At 35.5% G+C, this 25,484-nt stretch overlaps 1 protein-coding gene across 1 annotated transcript in view; it reads left to right on the forward strand.

Moving 5' to 3' along the window:
* The window catches only part of LOC129942695 (uncharacterized), a 31,382-nt gene extending 11,600 nt beyond the window's left edge, over positions 1–19,782 (forward strand). The window contains exons 2-3 of the mRNA XM_056051742.1: positions 18,412–18,675; positions 18,735–19,782. Coding sequence (XP_055907717.1) covers positions 18,412–18,675; positions 18,735–19,496 — 1,026 coding nt within the window. The 3' untranslated portion in view covers positions 19,497–19,782. The remainder of the gene's footprint in view (positions 1–18,411; positions 18,676–18,734) is intronic.
* The last annotated feature ends 5,702 nt before the right edge of the window (positions 19,783–25,484 follow it).

Raw genomic sequence — 25,484 nt, forward strand, 5'->3', positions numbered from 1 at the left:
TCAATGCATGCTATCACAATGAAGCTTTAACCTCACGTTTTATTTGACAATCGTAAGGAAATAACGTAATGTTACGTAATGTGACTTCAAACGGAAGCTCTAGTTCAAATTTGCTGAACATTTACTTTGTCTGACAGCTCAACAGCTGTACAAAATTCAACAAACAAAATACATTTGATTTTGGAGGGATTCCCATGGGTTATTATAGGCTGTGTAAACTACTTCCGATATAATTTAAATTTTTCGATTCCAAAAACTCATATTTTTTTTTTTTTATTTAGAGAAAAAAAAAAATAACAGCTGCTTATGACAGAAGTGCCATTTCAGAAATGTCATATTGGAATGGAAGTGTCATTCAAAGCAACCTCGAAGCAGGACCAACGTAACACAGAGGAAGCCGAAAAAAAACTGAAGCGTGTTTGTGTTTCAGCCTTAAAGATGGAATTGTGAAGTTATCTAAATAATAACAACTGCAAATGTGCGAATTTGAGATGAAATTTTTTATGAAAAGGATATGGTGCGCAACTGTTGCCGTGGCGGCCATTTCACTGAAATAAAAATGTAATCGCTTATTGGCAGTCTCTACAGTTTATAGTTGTAAGTTGACCACTTAGCTGTTTAACTAAAAGGAATGAATTTGATACCCAATAGAGTTTGTATGTCTTCATATCTATAAACATTTTGAAAAGAAATTGAACTTTTAACGAATTTTATGCTGTGTCCGACTCCATTCAAAGAATTGTTGCCCATTATCCTCAATGTACACAATTCTTCTTGGCTTCGTTATTCTGGCCAGTCAACACCGAAACGAAGGTATTTTGAGGTCTTTGCTGAGTTGAATCAATTAACTCAGCTTGTCGATGAGCCAACTCGAATCCCTGACGTTGCAGCCCAATCCGCCAACACCCTAGACTTGTTTCTTACCTCTGACCCTAATAAAAACACAATCAGTGTATTACCGCCTCTAGGCACATCAGACCATGGTATCTTATCTGCAATTATCACATGTCTAAAAAACCCAATTATAGAAAAAACTCCTATGAGAACCGTTTGGCAATATGAGAAAGCCAACTGGGACGGTCTCAATGAATTCTTCAGGAACTTTAACTGGTCACTATGCTTCCTAGATAGTGAAATAGATTCCAGTCCAGATATGGTTATAAATATAATTCTTTGGGGAATGGGAAATTTTATCCCGAATATGGTGAAATCTATTTAACCCCGAGAAAATTCATGGTTTGATTGGAGCTGTAAAGAGGTTATTAGGATTAGATATGTAAGTTTCCGGATTTATAAAGCCAACCCCATTGAGGAAAACCGGAATAAGTTCAAACAAGCTAGAAAGATTCATAACAAACACATTTGACGAGCCAAATTTTTGCATGATCAAAAATTAAGGCAAAATACTACAATGTCCCAAAGGTAGTAAAAATTTCTGGTCATTTGTAAAAAACGTACGAAACACTACGTCATTCTCGGTTCCAACGCTTGTCCACAATGACACTCCCTATGTGAGCTTGATCGATAAAGCCAATTTGCTAGCAGCACAGTTTGCTGTTAATTTGACAATACCTGATAGTGTCTTGGGTCCTCCTGTTCTTGAGAGCGTAATGAGCGATTCTATGGTACAAAATTTTCTTTCGCACTCGTGCTGTTGCAAGAGTACTGAAAGACCTTCAAATGTACAAACTTGTTGCTGCGGATAGTTTTCCCCTTATTGTTCTGAAGAGGTGTTATTACACTTCAGAATTTCAGGTCTCTTTCCGAGCCGATGAAAAACAGCATTTTTCCAGCCGTTCCCCAAAAAGGCGATAACCGCACCCTCTAATTACCGACCGATTGCACTTACGTCCCTTTTTCCAAGGTCATGGAAACACTGATTAATTATCAGCTCAAGAAATATCTTGAAGATCGAAAGCTTCTTGATAACTGGCAGTATGGCTTTCCTTGCAATAGGTCCACTGGTGATCTCATGGTTCATCTCATCGAACAGTGGAACAAATCTTTATATCGTTTTGGAGAAAGAAAGATTATTGCACTTGATATTTCAAAAGCGTTTGATAAATGCGTGTTTTAGGTATTGTACAGGTTGTATTGGATGGTTTCAAACCTGAAATATATAAAATAAATGCTGGTGTTCCCCAGGGCTCCGTTTTGTCTCCGAATCTGTTTCTCATACTCATAAACGATCTCTTGTCTGTCACTTCTAATTCATCAAACTGTTTCGCTGACTACAGTACCGTCAGCTCTTCATATTCGTTTTTAGATTCTCCTCCTTGTCCTTTGGATGCGGAAGTTCAACGGCAGCGTACGATAAGTTCATTAAATTCTGATCTAGACAGCATTGTACAATAGGGAATCAAAAACCGTGTAGAATTTAAAGCTTCGAAAACTCGATACTTTCTCCTGTCGTTACAGCGTAACCCACGCCTGATGCTGCTATCCATGAACTGCACTTGCATTCATTAAACTAATCAACTTTCAGTACTCGGTAGGTGTATCACAGATCACCTTTTATGAAATGATGAAATATTCGATATTGCCAAAAATGCTGACAGGTTCTTAGGATTTCTCCGACGGTGCAAGAAATTTGTCACCCCTTCTGATCTGGCTGTAATTTACAAAACCTTCATTCCTCCAAAACAAGTTTAACTATTACGTTATAAACAGTGTTCTTAGATAGTTACAATCCCCCCCCCCTCAAACAATTCAGCCGTAATTCTCGTACTTCTAGGAATGCACATCAAGTATAGAGATTCTTTTTTCAACCGCACATCGTGGAATGCTTTACCCAGCTCTGTTTTTTCCTATAACTTTGATACGTGTATTCAAAACTTTAAAACTAATGGACATCGGTATCTCCTTTTTAATCCTTCCCAATTCATTTTCCTAAAGCTTGCACTGCGTATAAACCTTAAACATGTTAAGGGTATTAATAACTCCTTGAGTGCCTAGACTCCTTTATACCTGGCATTAATACATGCAAATAGCTAGAAAAACTCAGCCCAAACTTTTAATTCAATTGCGTGGTAAATAAACATTTAAAATTGTGTCATTTGGTCAGAAATTAAGTGGAACGCGAATGGAGCTTGACAGTTCTTTATTTCATAAATATTGACAGGTGCGATATGTGATAATTTGTAAATAACAAAACTGACAACTGTCTCAATTTTGTTTCATAAAAAATTTGTCAATTTTGTAAAATTGCCGGGGAATTTGCCACAGTTGCCAAGAATTCAGATCATAAAAAAATTATCATGACAATGAATTTTCAGGGATTTCTTGAAAATTGTCACAAATTCCGTGACAAATTTGTAGGAAAATTTTTTTATGAAACAGAAAAAATAGTTCAAGTTACAATTTTGTCAGAATGTAGTTGAAAATTGTGACAAGCTCTTGAGTTTCGGACTTAAGGTGACAATTTTATTTTGATATAATAATTTCAAGTGAAAGTGATGATGAACTCGAAGTACGCCAACCTCGAATTTATAGACAAAGAATAAACAATGATTTGGCGTCATTAAGTGATTATCAATTTAAGGAAAAAAGTCGAGTCTACAGCAGAATATATTTTGTTAAGAATCGTTCGGCACCTCCAGCATCCCACAAAAAAAAACCATGCTATTGACGCTAAGACTCAAATTTGATGTGCTTTACACTAGTTTGGTGGAGCTCAGTACCATGTATAGTTGTTGATGGACAGGGTGTTTCTAAAAGTTTCATTCAGCGTTGCCTCGAAATATTTTGCAGTCTGACGGATGGGGGAAGAAAACCGCTAGCCTTCGGAAAATATTATGTCTATACCTTTTTGGTAATTTTCTTGTGTTTCTGGCGTTGTTGATGGATAATGAGTCAGCATTTGTTGACAGAAATGGTGACCACTCAATCAATGCCACGTTTCCATGCGGCCTAAATTTTTAGTTTTTTTATGTTTCTGCACGCTGGCCTGGATCCGTTCGCGATGATAGGGTTTTTTAGGAAAAGCTCATTAGCACGACGAAGCTGGGAAAATATAATGTAGGTCATTTCCAAATGCTTTAATATTAAGAGACAGCGGATATAGACGAAAAAGTTGGCTGATAGCACCAGTTTTTCCACACCAAGTTGAACAATCTGAAGCATTATTAATATTTTTGAGGGCTCATAAGAAAACAAGGAGGCTTGTAGAAAATGCATTGGGCAACTATTTGAGATTGTCACCAGTAACTGCATGAAAGGTTATTTTGTCTTTTACAGTACTGCCTTACTTGGAAAATCGTTTGGGAAGTAAACATACAGCATTTTAAATGATAGATTATAATAACAGTCACGACAAAATTGTCATACTTTGAAAATGACAAAATTATCGTTGTATTTAACTGACACTTATGTCAATAAGATATGCAATTAAAACATGTCACATAAGTGTGACAAATTTGTAGAAGTGTCACCTGTCAATGTTTATGAAATAGGGCCCAGATTGCATTTCACGGTGAATAATTTCTTAAATTTCTCTTATTTAAAAATTTCACATCACATTTAGCGGCTAACTGTAGCTGTCATTGGTCTTCACCATTGAAATTAATCATTGGAATGTTTTAACAGGGTGGTTACAGCTTTTATTGAGAATTTCTGTCAATACACATTTCCTAACTGGAATAATGCATTTTTGAAAAGTATCAAGCATTTCTTGATTAGAAAAAAGCACTTGAGGGTAGAATTGATTATTTAAAGTTCCACTGACAGACTGACAGGCTTTAATACAAACAAAATTGAACGCTTTTTTCCAAAGTGTGAACAAACAATCAGCTGTTGATTGAAAACAATTTCATCGTTGAGAAACTAAAAATGAACTAAGGGGCCATTAAAGAATTTTTTCCTTTGACAGGTCCTTTATAGTGATCATTAAAACATTCTGTCATTGAAAAGAACTTCCTGATTAAATGTTATCTGACAGAAAACTGTCATTAGAATTGTGTGAAATCGAAACACAGATCAGTGGAACGATTTATTTCACTTTTTAACATAAAAGTATCAGCTGTTCAGTAACAAAAAAAATCCGTTAGAGAATTAAAAAATCAATTTTCAACGAAGAATGACTGCTTTTCGATTGATCAGTATTTAATTTTCATTTCTAATCAAAAGGAAAAGACATTTAAACAGCCATTCAAAAATGATTCCGGATTGATTTTAATGACAATGTTTTGTGCTAAGTATTTTGTTTTTTAGTAGAAAACATCTGGAGGGCAGCTAAAGTTTTCATGCAGAGTACGAACGGCTAATTTGGAAAAAGAACTTTTTCGCAGGCAGGGATTGAACCCAAGACCTCTAGCTTGACTGAAGCTATAGCTGTAATTAGTTACTTGCCGAGGGGGCAAATGAACATTATCAAGATGGCAATTTAAAATATGCTTGCGCAAAATATCTATTATGTTAGGGGTTAATGGCAAAAAAGTCAATTTAAGTACCGCCAACTTCACAATCTGCACCAAACTGTCACTCTCTATGAATGCAATTTTTTCTCAACAATAAACAGATACGCTGTCAATTTGGTTTATTAACACATCCATCGAAACTAAAATGAGCCAAAAGATGTTGCTTTCAACCTGCTCTAAAGCCAACACTGTGAAGCTAGAACGAATCGGATGTTCCTTAAATTGTCAAAATCTAAACGTCAATATTTTATTTAGCACGATGCACTTGACCAAAATAATAGCACCAAAAGTTCTGTCATCTAAATCTCATAATACTTCAAAACACACTTCAATTTAACCCAATACGACAGATAAAATTGGTGCAAATATTTTTAATAGGCAGTGATTAAAATTAATGTTCTCATTAAAATCATAAATATTCTTTTGCAAGTAGAGCACTTAGTAAATATACACTCCATTCTTTTCGAATTGTATATATTGCTTTGTGCTTATAAATACTAACTACAAACCGTCACGCACTGGGTGTAACCATACATAATATAACATAGTTAATAATAAAATTTATAACATTTAAATGAACATTCTTGCACCAAGAACAACTTTTGCATAGAATAATTATTTTTATTATTTAAAATAAATCAACTCATTGCATTATTTTTGCGTTATTTGTTCTCTCATTAGAATATTATAAAAAAGAAATGAATAACAACTAGACAGTAAAAAGTATTCTATGAACATGAATGTCAATCAATACAGACTGTCACAATTCATAACAATTTACTTGACAGTTTTGTGATTTGTTGCTTGACAGAGAAAGCGTACCAAGTAGAATGAACTCGCTTCTAACAGAATTTATTACAGAATATAAACAAATTACAAAACGTACAATAACATGTTGAGGTAATATTCTTGAGTTTTGCCAATGACGTTTAAAAATATTTATTTCCATCAAAGATCTTAACTGTCATTGAACTGTTGCGATTTTATGCCGCACTGTTCAACTTTCGTGGAACGATGCACTCATTTAATTTGGCGTCTAAACTTCTATTTAAAAATGCATTTCTTTTAAACCAAATAAAAGGAACAAAGGTCTAATTTCCTATTTCTTAGTACAACTTTTATTAAACTGATAATTAATCTGACAGTTTGCCAATTTTACTTTATAAAAATCCACTGAACGCGCCTTAAACCGTTTGTTAACGAACCTTTTTATCATTCTTAAATGTCAAACATGTTGAAGTATTTGTTAATACAACTTTTATTAAACTGATATCTTTTAATTAATCTGACAGTTTGTTAATTTTTCTTTATGAAAATCCACTGAACGCACCTTAAACCGTTTGTAAACGAACCTTTTTATCATTCTTAAATGTCAAACATGTTGAAGTATTTGTTAATACAACTTTTAATAAACTTATATCTTTTAACTTATCTGACAGTTTGCCAATTTTACTTTATAAAAATCCACTGAACGCACCCTAAACCGTTTGTAAACGAACCTTTTTATCATTTTTAAATGTCAAACCGTCTTTAAATTCTAGTTTAGTACTAAAAATAAAGCACCCATTTTGTACTAAATTCGTTGGAATATAAAAATATAACTCTGTTTTATTTTAAAATCTTCTTAAAAAGACTTTGAGACTACCTTTATTAATTCGACTTAAATTTGTCACCAATATCTTGAAGAACAAATATGTCAGTTTAGCTTTGTAGTTTTCCAAAAGACCGGGTACTTGAACTTTAAGTCATTTAAGCTTTAATTTTAATTCTACTTCAAACTTTATTAATAGAATTCTTATAACCATCGATCAAAGTACTCAAGATAAAAATTAATCCAATTATGTGTGAATATTATCTCCTTTTTTAAATACCTACATTCGAATAAAGTATATCAATATTTGTATCAAGGTAATTATCCAATTGCGAATTAATTTTTGTCACCTCAGGCCAATTTATAAATAATAAGACACAACTCACTCCAACATAACTTAAACCGTATATGGGGGTCTCATTGTGGCGTCAAATGCTTTTTAATTCAAAATACAAATATCTATAAGCTGCACCCCAAGGGGACCCCACCCCATCACACAGGTTTTTTGAACCTATACGGACTTATAAAGTTAATATCTATATAAGCTGAAGAAAATCTCAAATAAAGCAGGCTTGAGATGGTTGAGACTTAAAAGCCTTTAATAAAAAAAAAACGATCGTGCCGCCAAACGAAATCGAAACGAGATCAGATTATTTTTTTTTTATCTAGCAAGTTGAACAATAACTTCCGCTTTATAACCGACAACGCGTCAACACCGACTACGTGATCCAATAGAAACACGATCAGAGTATTCATACATATACAAATGTATGATTATTTGAATAATAAGTACCTTGGGCTTACCTGATGACTATAGCCAACCTTTGGTATAAAACTCCACTCACTAGGACTTTACCCTTACAATTCATTATTCACAATTCAAATTTATGCGGTTCTTAGATACTTTATCTGATTCAGCATCTTAACGATACATCCCAAAAAAAGTTAACTACTTAACTACCAAAGATCACCACAAACGATTAGGTTTTGCAAGATCATTAAGTTTGCGAAAAAGCGACCTGCGCAGTAGCATCGAGAGAAATTATGATGCATTTGACCTCCATTCCTGTAGGCTAAATGTCCCAGTTAACATTAAAAAGCGATAATGGAACATAAACCCAAACATAAAACCATAAAGATCATCTTAAAACGCCTTGCATAACTGTAAAGATCGCATAAACAAAAAGATCATAGTGAGAACTACTAACACTGTACTCTGCGAATCTTAGAGGAGAAACCTTGTGGAAAAAGCGCACATTAAATCTATGATCAATCTACAAAATGTGACCTAACGCGATGTTATTTTGCCTTATAGCAGACAAATCTACGTAAAATCCGCTTCCAAATGCCATACCATACCATACCATACAGTTGTCGGTAGGTCTGACTAATGATTGGCTTAGATCCGACACACTCAGGCATCCAGGCCAGGCCAGGCCAAGACATGATGCTGATGGGAGAAAAGAGAACCATCATGATTCATGACTGATGCTGAATGTTTGGAACACTGTGGGAAATGCTTTATTAAGTGGATAATTGCAACAGACAGTATCATGATCTGAGGAGGTTCTTCTTCTAATTTGTTGGCTATTTGAGCCATCTTTCCATCTGCAATTGTTTTGGCACATGGCTGGATGTGAATCTTTTTAGTTTCGCATTCGAATGTGGACTTAGGGCGCCATTGTAATACAAATAGAGTACTTTCACTTGAACAAAAATTTCTAATGCTAAATTACATTCGCAGTTACAGAAGGATATAAAGTTCACATAGATTTAAACGGAATTAAGATTGCTACGTAAACCGCTTTGAAGACCATTTTTCTCTTACAGATTTGTGCATAATTGTCCTTGTGGAACTTAGTGAAAAGTAAAGTTCACATTTTTGACATTTTACAAAGTTGCCATCAGTATCTAAATAAGCTTGTAAAGAAAATCTTAAAACTTATTTTTACTAGAAGTTATTTGCATTTAACATCGACAAAGTCTAATAATAATTTTTTTTCAAATTAATTCCAAAAAAATAAATATATTCCTAATTTTTTTTTGGATTTCGTTCAAATGTTGTGGATTGCAAATGTAAAAATTTAAACTATCTCCGATGGAAGTGAGAATTGTTGAAAGACTAGAAAGAATATTTTATTCGTTAAAGTGTGGATCGTATGTTGAACTCCAATTCACTTTGACAGTTAGTTACAATTGGCCAAGAACAATATGTTTTTTTAAATTTAATATTTTGGCTATAAAAAAGCTAATTTAATTAACTTAACATTAACTTATGTATATTTGTATATTTTCTTTCACAATTTGCACAGAATTTAGGTTTATAAATTGTTTTAAATCACATTATTCATCCATCTGCCGCTTGTAGGTGGTTGGCCGCCATTTTTGTGTACAGTTTTACGTGTGGACAGTTACGAGTTGTATCTTTAAGTCAAAATTGAAGTCCACACTTTTGGCATTTCATTCCACAGCTGCCAACACATGAATTAGCTTGTAAGAGGATCCTACGGGCCTTACACATGAGAGCGAACAATGAATGAACCAATGGACGAACAATCGTGATTTTACACATTTCAAAAAGTCAATTTCAAACAAAAACACAATTAAATTATAAGAAACCAATTGACACTAATGTTACGAAAATTAAATTTGCATTTTGTTCTCTAAAACGAGAAATTTTTTAAAAACTTTTTCGTAGTAACGAATTGCAGTGTGGATGCTACTAACTGTCAAACCCTATTCGCGTTCCACATACCATCCACACTGCAACGAATTAATTGTTCGCATTCATTTTTACTGCAGAATTATACCACTCTTGTTTTGTTTATTGAAAAGAGTAATTATAAATTGACAATACGTCGCTGTATGCGAATAAAAATAAAGCTCATAAGAAAGAAGAGTCAAAATATGCGAAAATCCACAGTTCGAAGTTCGTAGCTCATGTGCTTAAGGTAGTTCTGCGAACAGAGCGAAAAAAAAATTTGCAATCCACAAAATTTGAAAAAAAAAATAAAGAATAGGTCATTGGAAAAATCGAAACAATCTGCGATGGAAATGAATGAACAATTGGATTAATTTTTTCCAGTTTGTGAAAGCACCGTGTAAAACTCAACTCTTTCTCCTATAGCTGTATGAACTTGCTCACACTTTTAACATTTCATTCACAAAGTCCACAAGAAACGAAATCCAAAAATAACGGATAAACAAAAGTGATGGGCAGACTTTGTTAATTTTTTTTCCATTTGGTGGAAGCAACATTGAAGCTCAGTTTATTCTATTCACATGAGAGCTACCAACGAATGAACAAATATTCGTCCATTATGAAATTTCTTTCACATCTTTTTTTTAATTCGTCTTTATAGATGCACAACAAATCCTAGAATGAAATTTGTAGCTTAAGACGTTCGTGAACATTTTATTCAGTGAAGTGTGGATCGTATGTGGAACCCTAATTGAATTTGACAGTTCGTTTCAATCAGATTTCAATTCCCGATGAACCATTTGTTTTCTCAAATTTCTCTTAAATTGGCAATGAAAAAGCTAATTTAATTAGTTATTTAATTAACTTAATCTATATTTTTATCTTTTTGTTTACAATTCGCACATAAATTAGGTTTATAAATTGTAAAAAAAATCACTTTTATTCATTCATCCGTCAGTTGTTGGTCGTTGGCCGCACTTTTCATTTTTGTACAGCTTTATTTTTAATTCGGATTGGGGAAATTTAAGTTCCATCTTTAAGTGAAAATTAAAGTCCACACTTTTGACATTTCATTCACAAAGTTCACAACATCAAAACAAAATCGATAAAACCTGTTATGGCGGTGATAAATGAACGAAGCAGATGAACAGTTTGGTTCATTTTGTTTACCAGTTTGTGTGGAAGCACTACTGACGTTCAGTTTAACACTGTAAGCAAGATAACACTTGTCGCAATATATGAAAAACTCCTCCATCTTTAAGTGAAAATTAAAGTCCACACTTTTGACATTTTAATCTTAAGGCTTTTACACTGGAAAAATCAGAACAATCTGCCATTTATTTTGTTTCCAATTTGTGGAATCACACTTTTGACATTTCAACCACAAAGTCAACAACATCAAAACAAAATCAAAAAAACAAACAGAGCACTGGAAAATCGATAAAACATGTCATGGCGGTGATAAATGAACAAAGTAGATGAACAGGTTGGTTAATTTTGTTTACCAGTTTGTGTGGGAGCACTATTGGCGTTCAGTTAAGCACTGTAAGGAAGTTAACACTTTTCGCAACTCAAGTGTACGGCACAACGAAAAATAAGTTCATAAACCATTTACTCCCAATGTATGAAAATGAAAAATTCATCTGAAAAAATCTCACAAAACAGGCTAACAATGACCTTTTCATAGCTCGACTGCAAATAAGTGGTTTTTCGTAGCATAACTTAGAAATGCCTTTTATTACTCTGCAACAATTAAATTTTCAGTAATGATCCTATTTGAAGAAGTTTGGATCAATAATTTCACTTTGTGGAACTTGTTTGTTTGATTGGGCATTTGTACTCGTGAGTTGAATTGTATTTTTGACGTACGTAACGTATCTTCATCGTTTTAAACTTTCTTCTTTTAATCTTTTCTTCAGAAGTAACAACTTAAGACAATTTTTTTATTTGCAACTATTTATTTCTAATTGGTTGTTGATAAAACAACATGGCCGCTTTAAATTGTTAATCAAAGTTACCTGGAATATTCGAATTGCATGCCATAATAATCCCTTTTGACGTTTCATCTCTATCTCCTTCGTGCACAATAAATAGAAGTTTTTTTTAAGTGTCAAACTTTTATATTTAAAAATTTGCAATTTTAACACCACCGTCCTTCAATTTGACAAGTAGTGCAGGTTGTAAATCCTGAGGCCTCTTCCAAGCTAATACGGCCCGACTCAAGCATCACCTAAAAAGAATTGGTGTTGTTCTTCTACTTTCAGCCAGCGCCAGTCGCTGCTGATGATGTCTATCTGATGGTGATGGGGTTATTTTCTCATTTCTATTATACTCAAGACGTAAAAACGAACGTGATAACGTGTAAGAATCTGTGTAAAGAGTACACGCTTAATGATGTGATTGCCATCATTAGGACTCTTCTTTTCCTCAAGCGCATCACAATTCACAACTGAACCGCATCGTATAGAAACGCTGCTGTAGACTCTCTCATCTCATCATGTTTTGTTTTTTAGATTTGAAATAAAAAGCACAAAAAGTTACTGACATTAGTAACATACGTACAAATTATTTTCACTTACTGTCATCTGTCATGTTGGATCTGTTTGTTGCAAGTTGAGTGATAATCAGTTTTTTTAGCCGTGGAGACTTGCAGAGGAATTGTAAGTTATCATTGGTAATTCAGAGAGTTAGATAGGTTAAGTGAATCAGTGAAATAAACACGCTTAAATAGATCCCCAAAGACGTCGTCGTCGGAGAATTTATCAACAGCAACCAAGACAAGACTCATTCTTAGAATAGGAATGATAATAATGAAAGCTACACATAAATTAACCGAGACCAAGAGAAAAGAAGCATCTGACAGAAGAAAAAAGTGAGAAAGTGATCCTTCAACTTTTTTGGACCAGGAAGACTACTTTTCATCTTGATTATTTGAGTGAATGATTTTTCACCAATCACTTTGATTTTCACCTGTGATTTGATTTTGCATTTCTGTTTGAGGATTTGATTACATTGTAAATCAAACATGGAAAACGTGAAGGTGTTCCTTTCCTATGGAGTCTGGTGCAAGATATTTCCACATATTGAATCCATACGAGACGATAGACCAAAATACATCATTGAATGCAATTTAAATTGTTGCAACTTCTCCAACATGAATGTAGTAAAACTTGATTGAACATTATTTGCTATTGAGTTAATTTTTATTCGTTGATTTAGTTACTCCATCATAGACACAAACAACTTTTTAAGTTTCTTTGGAGTTAGTTAAATAAAAATAAAAACAACACCTCGTTTATACAAACTGACATTTTTATAACTCCGCATAGATACTACAATATAGTAAATGGAGTCTTGTAATATTTTGCAATAGATTTGCCACGATACTAGATTTATGATCATTTCTTGGAAGGAAATTTATGGTACAACAGATTAAGGAACAGGTACTTACATTTGTGAAATAATGTCAAGGTAGCCACTTACAACAGTGGCAAATACATGACGTGTATTTTATAACTCGATGACTTTTGAATCTGGAAAGAAAAAGAAAGATTTAATATCCGCGATTTATGACCCAAGAGTCGTCGTGTAAAAGCTAAAACATGGTGAACGAACTTGTTCTTTTCTTCTTTTTAACCACGAAGTGGGAGTGAGATAAAGTTATGATACGTCAAAAAAGTTCGTTCACATTTAACTCTTGAACTGTCAAACTTAAATATTATTATTATTTAATATTTTTATTTTGTAAGTAAGAAAATAAAATGTTGAGGCCAATTAAGTAAGTTGCTAATTTTATTTTATCATCGTATACTATCACTTGACATTAAAGTCACAATCGATTACTTTAACTTTTAGTTATTTTCTTAAATCCATAAGACAACTTAGTATTGAACATTTCAAATTAATTGAAGCTTTTTCGAGATTTAGTCTTCTCACTGGTTAGACGGGTTTAAATGCATTGTTATGTTATTAATGAAAAGGATTTCAAATTTTGAATGGCTAGAGTGCTCAGCCCTTAACAATATTTTGTTCAAAATTTTAGGGCAGCATCTTTTATATATTTACATACCCTGAATTTACCGGATTTTCCCCATGCAACGGTACAACTTCAAAATAACAAACAAAATCTTACTTCACACACAATCTGTAGAAAATCTGACAAGGTTTTTTGAAAGATTATTAACATTAGGAATTCTTAGTTTTCGGCTAGGTTAAAGCACTATTCACATGAGCACGAAAAAACGAATGAACGAATATTCGTTGATTTTGACATTTCTTTCACATGAGAGTTTTTAATCCGTCGCAAATGAACCAAAACAAGAATGATTTTTTTAGGTTAAGTTTATTTTATTCGTTGCGAGTGTGGATAATGTGGAACGCGAATAAAGTTTGACAGTTCGTATCAAGTACAAGTTTTTTCGCGACGAATAGATTTGTTTTCTTAAATATATTAATATATGATATTGAAAAGTAAAAGTATGCATCATAAATCAAATAGAAACTATATTGCTATCGTTTTGTTAAGAATTTGTGTGGAAATATGTCTTCAAACGTAAATAAACTCACATTGTAAATCATTCGTCATCCGTTGTTCGTGCTCATGTGAATACTGCTTAAAGTGGATGTCCGTGATGGTGTAGGACACACTTATGCCAATTTAATGGACCATTGTGATACAACACAGGATTTCATTTACTACCAGGTTCCAGAGAGGGGGGGGGGGTAAAACATCAACTAGCGGTATAAGAAACCAATTGGCACTAATGTTAGGATAATAAAATTTGCATTTTGTTTGCTATAATAAGACATTTTTTTAAAAATAATTTAGTAGTAACGAACTGCACTGAGGTTGCTACGAACTGTCAAACTCTCTTCGCGTTCCACATATCATCCACACTGCAAAGAAAATAATGTTCGCGCGCAACATAACCTCAAAATTATATCACGGTTGAGGAAAATTTGGAGAAAAGAGTGATTCAATTCGTCGCTGTCTGCGAATAGAAATAAAGTTCATGTGAAAGAAAAGTCAAAATATGCAAACGTCCACAGTTCGCAGTTCGTAGTTCGTAGCTCATGTGCAAGATGCTTTAAGGACTATTCACATGAGAGCGATTAACGACGAAAAAACCAATTGGCACTTATGTTAGGATAATAACATTTGCATTTTGTTCTCCAAAACAAGACAATTTTGTAAAGACTATTTGGTTGTAACGAATTGTAGTGTGGTTACTACGAACTGTCAAACTCTACTCGTGTTCCACATACCATCCACGCTGCAAAGAGTAAATTTTTTGCCCTCAACTTAACCTCAAAATTATACCACTCCTGTTTTGTTTGTCGAAAAGGGTAATTATAAATTGGCAATTCGTCGCTGTCTGCGAATAGAAATAAAGCCCATGTGAAAGAAAAGTTATGCGAACATTCACAGTTCGTTGCTCATGTGCAAGATGCTTTAAGGACTATTCACATGAGAGCGACCTACGACCGGCGAATAAAAAAAAACAAATTTGATTTAAAACATTTAATAGGTCTAAATCCTTCACAAAAACTAGACAAAATCGTAGAAAACTTAATTAAATACATGTTAAGATATTAATATTTGCGTTTTAATTGCTCAAATAAGTGAAATTAAAAAATCAATTGGTCGTCACTTATTGCAATCTAGTTGTTACGAACTGTCAAACTCTATTCGCGTTCCACATACCATCTACACTGGAATGAATTAATTTTTCGCACGCGAATAACCTCAAAATCTTTCTTGGTATTGAAACTAAAAAATGTCATGTGAACAAAATGTCAAAATGGACGAATGTTTGTTCATTCCACGTTGTCTGAGGCATTTGTATTTCAGCTGTAAATAGCTGCGAAGCTGTTTAGAGACCATTATGGCTGAAACACAAACATGCTTCAGCTTCGTCTGTTGGACATTCTTTGAGGTTGCTTTGAATGGCACTTCCAATATGACATTTCTAAAATGGCACTTCTGTCATTAGCAGCTGTTATTTTTTCTCAAAATAAAAAAAAGAAATTAGTTTTGAAAACGAAACAATTAAATTTATCGCGGAAGTAGCTTACACATCCTGTAATAACCAATGAGAATCCCTCCAAAAACAAATGTATTTTGTTTGTTGACTTTTTTACAGCTGTTAGGCTGTCAGACAAAACAAATGTTCAGAAAATTTTAACTATGTAGAGCTTCCGTTTGGAGTCAAATTACGTAACATTGCGTTATTTTCTTACGATTGTCAAATGAAACGTGAGGTCGAAGCTTCATTGTATTAGAATGCATTAAATTCCTATGGCTGAACTCTTAAACGTCAGGCGAAGCCGAAGCTTTTTATGATACATTGGAGCCTGTCCGGATTTGATTGTTAAAAGTTGCGGTACCCAGTAGTTAGTTCAGCAATTGTTCCCTTGAAATTCTCCAGGGAAGAATTTGTAAAACGAAATGTAGTTTCAAATCGGCATTGAGACGAAAATTTACTTCAAATCAAATCAAACAACAGTCTGCTGCTAAACACAGATTCTGAAATAAAATAAAGCACAACTGTCAGCTGTCAAATCCCGACAAAAAAAAAACGGATATATTCGGGTGTTGAGCTCGAGCTTAAGATATTTGGGATTTACAGCGATCAAAAATCTTGAGGAAACATTTCAGATTGTGTCATAAGAGTCCATTGTTTCCATTCAAAATGTCAAAGTCGGCACGACCGAACGTGGTATAGCTGTTACTCGCTAATGTAGACTTCAGGATTCACTCTTAAGTTAATATCTAGTTAGTACGTCAGAATTTTAAAAAGATGAAAATTCACCTCGTTAAAAAAATCGTTGCCTATTTACATTAAGCTTCTGCAGGGTTGAACTGCAAACAAAAAGAAAGCGGATATTCACGTATCTTCAACTCCTGAATCGATGGCGAATTAATGCTTGTTAATTGATGTATCACAACTGGAACCATAAGTGTTCACTAACTTCTTTTTTGATTTTATTCAATATGTCCTATCGTTGTTCAAGCGTAAGCGCTCATTCCGTACGGTACCGACACAGACTTTTTGTCAAAATTTGGACTAGGAAAACACTGTCATTGTCAAAAGAACTTACGATTTAAAACAAGATGAACCACCCATATTGCATCGTGGAATTTATTTCGATCGTTAGAAATTTTTATATCTATATGGGAAAATTAAATTCAAATTTTTTAAATTGTTTAATGGTTGCGCGAGACCACTTTTTTTCATTCCAGACATACGATATTTTAACATAACGCTCTTTGAGGAATCAATTCTTAAACAATAAATCGAAAGGAATTATTATTTATCTCATTATCTTAATGCTTCCGTCCAAAATATATGAAAACCTACATACGTTTTGTTCAACTTTATCCAACTTTTGACAGTTTAATCAAACATTTAAATTCTTTATTTGTTTCTAATAAAATTAATTAAAAAACTCATTTATTGGTTACGCCTATGTACTTCTTCTATGGTCAGATAAACAATATAATGTTAAGTAAATGTACCTTGGTTGGGAGTCTAATGCTCTCGGCAGAATGTTCTGCATTGTGTCTTTCAAGCACATTATATTCTGACAGTCCAACCTTGTACCAAATTAAATTGAAAAAACAACAATTACAACTCGTTAAGGCACATTTTCAATTACACTACAAAACCTCTAGCTACTCGCACGTATACTTATTTGCCAAAGTTAATTTTTGTTTCGACCAACGACCAACCTATGTTATGTAAATGCTTCAAGACTCAATGTCCAGCCAGCCCATTCCTCCAATAATAATTATATTCGGTGCAGTCTTGAGTTCCATTTGCACGTATACATTTATTTGAGTACTGCTGCATTAGAATATCTAAAAGAACACAATGAATCAAGAAAGAGCACTTTAGTTGGATTTTATACAATATAGCCTGTCACTTTCCATTTGGCACTTAGATCTGTTTGAGTGAGCTATTGCATGCCTACGTTAACTCCATATGATGTATGCATAAATAGTTCCTGCATTTCGATAGATATATGTAATGTAGGTATCCATCGGCATGTGCAACCAAACCCCTCTCCCTTTTATGGGGCACATGTAAAGAATTATAGGTACATGAAGGTAAGGTAGGTATACAAAAGACAACCTTTACGCATGATTAATATTCAAATGCCATGACTAAGTCGTGCAGCAAATAAGCCAACTAAGTTGGACAGAATGTCGTTTGACCACATAATATTATAACAACCGCATGCTGTAACAAAATTGACGTTAAAATAGAATTTTCCATTGTTTGGATTGACAATTTTGAATGAGGTATGAACTTTTGATAAGAATAAAGAAACAAGTTCACCTGTGATGACGAGAATTTTGTTTAAATACATATAATTGACGTTTTAAATGTCAAGTTTGAGGACATTGCAGTTACGTCGTTGTCATTTTGACAGAAGATGAACTAAACGAATGTAGTCCCATCTGTAGTCATTTTTTGACAGTACTTTGGAGAACTAAGAGATTGACCTCTTAATTCAGCAAAATGGTTTCAGAGCCAAATGAGTTCCATTTCTCCTAGTTTTGTAAATAAGACGTTCATAATTTGTGTAGTATAGGAAATGGCACTTTTTAGGATGTTTTCAAATATTAATATCTATTAAAAAGTTTCAACATTATTACTTTTTAGTTTCATCTCGCATTAAAACAATTTCTCTAATTTCAGATATTAGTTGCCCTGTTTATTGTGGTAAATTGTTACTCAAGCTGTGGAGCTGCCCTCAGACGAACACCAAAAGTATACAATGCCCTCATTACCACCGATGAAAATCTCACTTCAAGTAGAGCATATCCCGTGATTCAACCCACTATTCATGAAACAGGCATTGCCAGTTACCCATATGGGCCGTATAATCCATATGGACTTTATAGTAACTCACTGTTAAGGTTTGCTCCGCCTATAGTGCCAGGTCTATCACCGAGAAGTCAAGTAAGAAAATCCAACATTTATAATCAAACCAAATACTTATGTTTATGTTTGCTTTTTAGCTACCATATCCTTTCCAGCAGCCAGGCTTGCCAGCACAACGTTACCAGCCTCCACAACCTCAATTCCCACAAGAATACCCTACACCTGAAGAGCATCAATTGCCACCATCTGGTCCGTCCGAATCGCTGCCTCCATCTGGACCCTCACCTTCCCTTCCACCCTCTGGCCCACCATCAGGCCCAGAGCTAGAACCTCCAAGCCAAAACGAAGTCATTCCTCCTCCATCAGCACCAGCATCCGAATCCGCTCCAATTCCCATTCAAGAACCAAAGCCCCCACAAGTTCAACCAAGCGAAAAACTTCCGATTCCGTTGAATGAATTCGGTCTGCCACCAAGCCTAGTTCCACTACAACCCTACCCACCACAGAGAAATCGTCAGCCATTACCCCTGAACTTCTCACCGTATCCATATCAGAACTTCCCCGTGCTCTATGAACCATACAATCGTTTCCAAGATCACTTTCTACCTCCCTACGATTATTTCCCACACAATAGTTTTGGCATTTCTGGTGCTGGAGCTGAAGCAGCTGTCCAAACAACACCAGCGCCACCTACGCCAGAACCTAGTAAGGCACCAATAATTCCACCACAACCACCTCAACCCGAACCTACCACACCCGCACCAGCTCCACCAACAGAAGTCACAACTCAAGTTCCATTGGAAAGTATAAAAAATGGTTCACCAAATAAAAATGCTGACGTTCCAGACGTTCCTCCACCACCAATACCATCTGGAGCCAATTCAACGAATAAGGCTTAAGTCCTACATTATATACAAAATTAAAGAAATAGATTTATATTTATTTAAAATTAAGTTTTATCCAAAATGTATTATTGTATAAAATCTTTTATAAAATAAGTTCGAGAGAGAGAGTGTACACAATCATCGTTAATGTATACTGTTTGGCGAACTGGATGTTTTGTGTGCAACATTTTTATTTTTGTTCGATAAATCGATTAACTTATTCTTATATTTAGTTACTTTATTTTTACCAACAATTTTGCTTTATATCTAACTTTAATTATAAAGAAGAAACAAAAAAGAAGATAACTTTAATTTTAGTTAACTTTGGTTTACTTAGTTAATTCACCACAAAAGGTGAGTTAGATCAAGATTAACTTTGATTTTGTGAAGCTGGGTGTGCATTAAATAAGGTAGGATAGACATCCCAATTTTTAAACTTTGTTACAAAGTATATGAGAATCCGGTAGAGTAGGTTGGGAAGGAAATCAAATGTCAATTTTGACATACCTACCATGAGGTGAAAAAAAATTGTTTCTAGTGTAGAGAAGTGTAGACCAGTGCTGGTTCATGAAAACTGTCAGGAAAAATTCAAGCAGCACCGTCTTACGTCAGATACTAAAGAGAAGAAAACAAATTAAATTCAGGGAAAATAAAATTAAACTTACATATATGTTTAAATAAAAAATACAATTTTAAAAGGGTTATCAAATTATGGAATACATTTTTCTTTATTAGTTTTTTACTTACTTCTTTCCAAGTTTTATTTATTTTAAAAGAGGGACAACACTGTCATTAATTTTTTTAGCAAAACTTTCCGTTTCCGCAGCGCTCGCAGCTTTCATATTTTTATTAGTCTTAAAGTTATACAACCTATTACCTTTCTCAATAAATTGACTATCTTACACTGAAAATATTTTTCAAGTCGGATCAGTAGTTGCTAAGTTTAGTGTGTTTAAAGAAACAAACAAAAACTCTTCAGCTTTGTTAACAAAATACATTAGCTGAATTTGACAGTTTTCAAAAGGCAGTGCAGAAAACTTATAACTTATAACCAGAGCCAGTGTTCTGCTCTGCCTCAGCACTTCGATTACGCTCTAAGCAGAGTTTGATCAGACCACGCGAAACAAACGTGAAGTCAGCCATGCTCAACTTTACACTACATTTGCTTAGTCATTTTTTACAGAGATCATAGAGCGCACTCCTGATTGAAAAAAGTAGCACTAATCGAACTCTCTGATATCTCTGAGCAAAAAAAGAAACACAGATCTTTTTTGACAATTCAATTCTCCGCTTTTAGCATTTAAAGAAAAACGCCTAATAAACAACAGAAACATGCACTTTTTTGCCCATAGAAGCATACTGCACTCCTAATCTGCACCGTCATCGTCAAGAATAAAAAGGGTGGTTAAATTTTATTAGCCGATTTTGAATGTGAACCACACCTTAACGTCAAGTGTATTTTTTGTGCATTTTATTTGACATTTCTTAATTTTAGACTAATAGCCTTTTCACACCAAACCCAAAACCAAATTTTGTGCAAACATTTTTGGAAAACCCGAAAATCTTTTACACCAAACATTTACACGAGCAACTTATAGGCAAGGTTGAGAAGATTCTGAACGATTTCATGTAGGCCCTTATGGCCTAAAGAGATAGTAATGGCTTCATTACTATCTCTTTAGTTTCTGCCTTTGAGGGCTCGTCTGGCTTATCTAAAGCACCTTCTTGATGTTGGTATCACCGTCCATGAAGATGCGATAGCCCACTGGAGCAACGACTCCCACATTGTGGAATGTTTTGGCGCAAATTGTCCTGCCCGCTGCGACTTAGCCTCCACCAGAGATTTTCTTTCATACTTATTCTCCTCCACAATTGAACTTATCGCTCTTCTCATGTCTCTAAAACCCTTGTGATTGAATTGCGAAAGCGTCGAAGACCCATCCCTTTGAAACGTCATTACGAACTACGATCAAGTCTTTTTCGTCCTTTGGGTCTTCACGCCAGTAGCCATAGTGAATTATGGTTCCTAGCTTAACAAAGAGCGTTTGAAACTCTGTAGGATCAAAAAAGAACCACCAGGGCCGCCAATAGTCACCAGGGCTTTTATTTCTCGCAATTTTTTTCCGTTACCACGCAGCTCCCCCAAAAATTCCTTTTTTTTGTTATTTTTTTCTCTTCCATATTCTGTCAATAAAAAACAAAAAGCAATAATGCTTATTTTGTAAGGAAATTCTATAAATAATATAACTTAACCTTGACCTCAACCAACATGCGTCTGCAGCCAGCTTGGTCCCCAGCTAGCTGTCTCCAGTTTCTCGAAGCATTCTAAGACGCTCTCATCTTTCTTTGACAGGGTCCAGGACTCAGCGCCATAAATTAGAACCGGGATGATGAGTGTCTTATAGATGGCAATTTTAGATGCTCGAGAGAGGACTTAACTTCTCAATTGCCTTCTAAGCCCAAAGAAGCAGCGATTTGCAAGAGTTATTCTTCGTTTGATTTCAACGCTGGTGTCGTTGTCTGTGTCAATAGGTAAACAAAGTCCTTAACTACCTCAAAGTTATAGCTGTCCATGGTGACGTTTTGTCCAACACGTCGTTGTGTAATGTCCCTTTTGATGACAGCATATACTTGGTCTTGCCCTCATTGATCGCAATGCTCAAAAACGCTCCACTGACATCACACTTTGATCTTCCAATTATGTCAATATCATCTGCGTATCCAAGTAATCACCTTTCGACCTTTCGAAGATTGTGCATCTAGTGTTGACGGTTGAGTTTTGCACAATTCTTTCCAGAACGATGTAGAAGAAGTCGCATGACAGGCCATCGACTTGTCTAAAACCTTTTTTGACATGAAATGCATCTGTGAGATCTTTTCCGACCTTGATAGAGCAGCGTGCATTCTCCATCGTCATTCTGCACAAACGGATAAGTTTGACAGGGATGCCAAAACTAGACATTGCTCGGTAGAGCTTTTCCCTATAGATGCTGTCATACGCGGCTTTAAAATCGATAAAGAGATGGTGGGTATCGATTTGAAGTTCCTGGGTTTTTTCCAAGATCTGCCGTAGTGTGAATATTTGGTCGATAGTGGACTTTCCTGGTCTGAAGCCCCGCTGATAAGGACCAATCAGGTTGTTGACTACCGACTTCAGATGTTCACATAATACGGCAAAGAGGATCTTATACGCAATGTTAAGGAGACTGATGCCTCTGTAGTTGGCGCAGTTTAGAGGGTCTCCTTTCTTATGTATCGGCCATATTATGCTGAGATTCCAATCATCGGTCATGCTTTCTTCCGACCATATTTTGCAGATGCTGCTTTGAATAGTTGGACAACAATTTCGTTTTGCAGCTTCGTTTGACTTCAGCGGAATTCGGTTCGTCATCGCCGTTATATAATTTGGAGAAGTGGTCTTCCCATATTCTCAAAATCAACTGCAATTCTACTACGATGTTCCCCTGATCGTCTTTACAGGCTTCGGTTCGTGGCTGGTACCCTTGGGAGGTTTTTTTTAATTTGTTGGTAACATTTACGAACCTCATTCCTGTTGTGACATCCATCTATCTCCTCGATGGCGCGCTTCTCATGCTCTCTTTTTTTCCATCTAAGAAGTCGGTGTTTCTCTCTCCTCTTCTGCTCGTAGAGCTTGCGACTTGCGAGCAGCTCTGGTCCTCCTGTGCAGCACCATTTTATATGCCTGTTGTTCCGCTGCGTGCGCTTGCCGGCATTCGTCGTCAAAGCAGGGGTTTCTCCGTAGTGGCCGTGTGAAACCTAACACTTCAGAGGCGGCATCTCTGATGGCTGCAAGTCAATGTTGCCACTGGTTTTCAATGCTTAATGCAGTCACATTAGGACTCCTGAAGAGTTTATTAGAGACTCGATCGCAAAAGGACATGGCAGTCCTTGCGATTCTAGCTGTCTAATGTACGGATATCCGTAGCCGTACCTTGGCTACAACGAGGTAGTGGTCCGAGTCAATGTTGGTACCTCGGAATGTTCGGATATCCTGTATACTGGAGAAGTGTCGTGCGTCGATCGCAAAGTGGTCAATCTGGTTGACGGTTTGTTGATCAGGAGATTTCCATGACTTTTTGCCTGAGTCTAGTTTCAACAACAAATCCACACCCAAATAGACGTTGTCTTTGTTCTCGGTAGCAGTCGCCGTAGTAGATATCGCAGTCTTTTAGTTTGCGTTTGCCCGGTCCATCCCATCGCACTTCTTGGATGGCTGAAATATCTGCCTTGCAGCAGTTTAGGGCTTCCGCTAATTGTTCGGCTGCACGTGGTCTGTTAAGGGAAATAACATTCCACGTACAGATTCGAAGTTCGTTGTCCTTATTTCGTTTGCGTCGGTTGTCAACAGTGAATCCGTTCGTATCCCAGGCATGTTGGTGCTTCGCAACTAAAGGTATTTTTTACGTGGCCAGGAAGTCACCCCGACTGCACAACCCCCAACCTGGAGGGCCAGATCCTTAATATATCTCCAAGGACGGGGAGCCGGATAAACCGCTCCTTACAAGCCTGGGCTCCGAATATGTCGAAGAAGCCCTATAAGGTGTTCACTAAGTAGTTCAACCTTACTGCAACTGATGATTCCATCTCGAGAATTCGTCCGATGCCGTCTGGATAAGGAGAGGTGCCTTAGTGGAAACACCTCTCCCCCCACATCTCTCGTTTGCTGCCCCCAACAACTTTCCACTGGGGTTAAAACCCAATCTCCAGTTGAGGTACTAGGCACCCAATGTTCACCGCGGGGAGGTGAGAGTAGGAGTTGATAGACAGAGGTAAGTTTTGAGAAAAACCTGTGGACGCTTGTGTCCTCTTGAATGCACACGCTATCATTTGAACATCAAGGTATAGAACTACAAAGTGAACTTTGTTTCAATTATATGGACACATATGAGCGCGACCAACGACCAATTTAAGAAAACAAATTTATTCGTCGCGAAAAAAATTATAGTTGATACGAACTTTCAAACTTTATTCGCGTTCCACATAATCCACACTCGCAACGAATAAAATAATCACGTATTTAACCTAAAAAATCATTCTTATTTTGGTTTCGGTGGTGAATGGTGTTCGGCTGTGGCTTCATTCGCGACGAATTAAAAACTCTCATGTGAAAGAAACGTCAAAATCGACGAATATTCGTTCATTCGTTGGTCGTTGGTCGTGCTCATGTGAATAGTACTTTAAGTGATAATTTTGTTCGGGGTAAGTTTAAATGGCATTTCAAAAAATGCCTAGTTACAAAATTCCATTTGTGTCAGAATGCAAATAAAAAGTTAAAGACTAGACAGCATCTATAAGGAAGATTTTACAGAGAAATGTCAAGTTTTGGCATCCCTGTCAAACTTGTCCATTTGTGTAGAATGAAGAATGATTGGTAATTGGCGCGTTTTTGAGAGCCAATGAGATGATGGGCTTAGTAGTCAATGAGAGCAAGACTAAGTATGCTCTGTCAATAAAAAAAAGGACATTAAATATTGACGTCTTCTACAAAACGTCACCTTGGTTTTTCCATGATCTGCCGTAATGTAATTTTTAACAAATAAATAAATTACAAATTTTATTACAGCTTTAACTTTGAGGTAGTAAGGACTTTGTTTAGTAAGGCCCCGTTTCAGCGCTAAAGTCTTAAGGATAAAAACTATTGCAAATCACTATTTCTTTGGACAAGGCAATTCCGTAGTAAAGTTCTTTCTCGAGCATCTAAGTTATCATCTATGTATAAGACACTCACTATCCCTATTCTCATTTATGGTGCTGGGACTTGTGTTTAATTGTTAAAGGAAAGATGAGAAAGTCCTTGGATGCTTCGAGAGAAAAATGTTTCGCATGGTTTTTATTCCCGTTTGCATAGATGGAGAATAGAGAAGAAGATACAACGACAAATTTCACAGGCTGTACAGCGAAACTGATCTGTTCAAAAGACAGGGCTTAGGTGGATGGGTCATGAAGACCGGATGGACAATAACGCTCCATCCCGGAAGGCCT

This window comes from Eupeodes corollae, chromosome 1, assembly GCF_945859685.1.
Source record: "Eupeodes corollae chromosome 1, idEupCoro1.1, whole genome shotgun sequence".
Taxonomy (NCBI): Eukaryota; Metazoa; Arthropoda; class Insecta; order Diptera; family Syrphidae; genus Eupeodes; species Eupeodes corollae.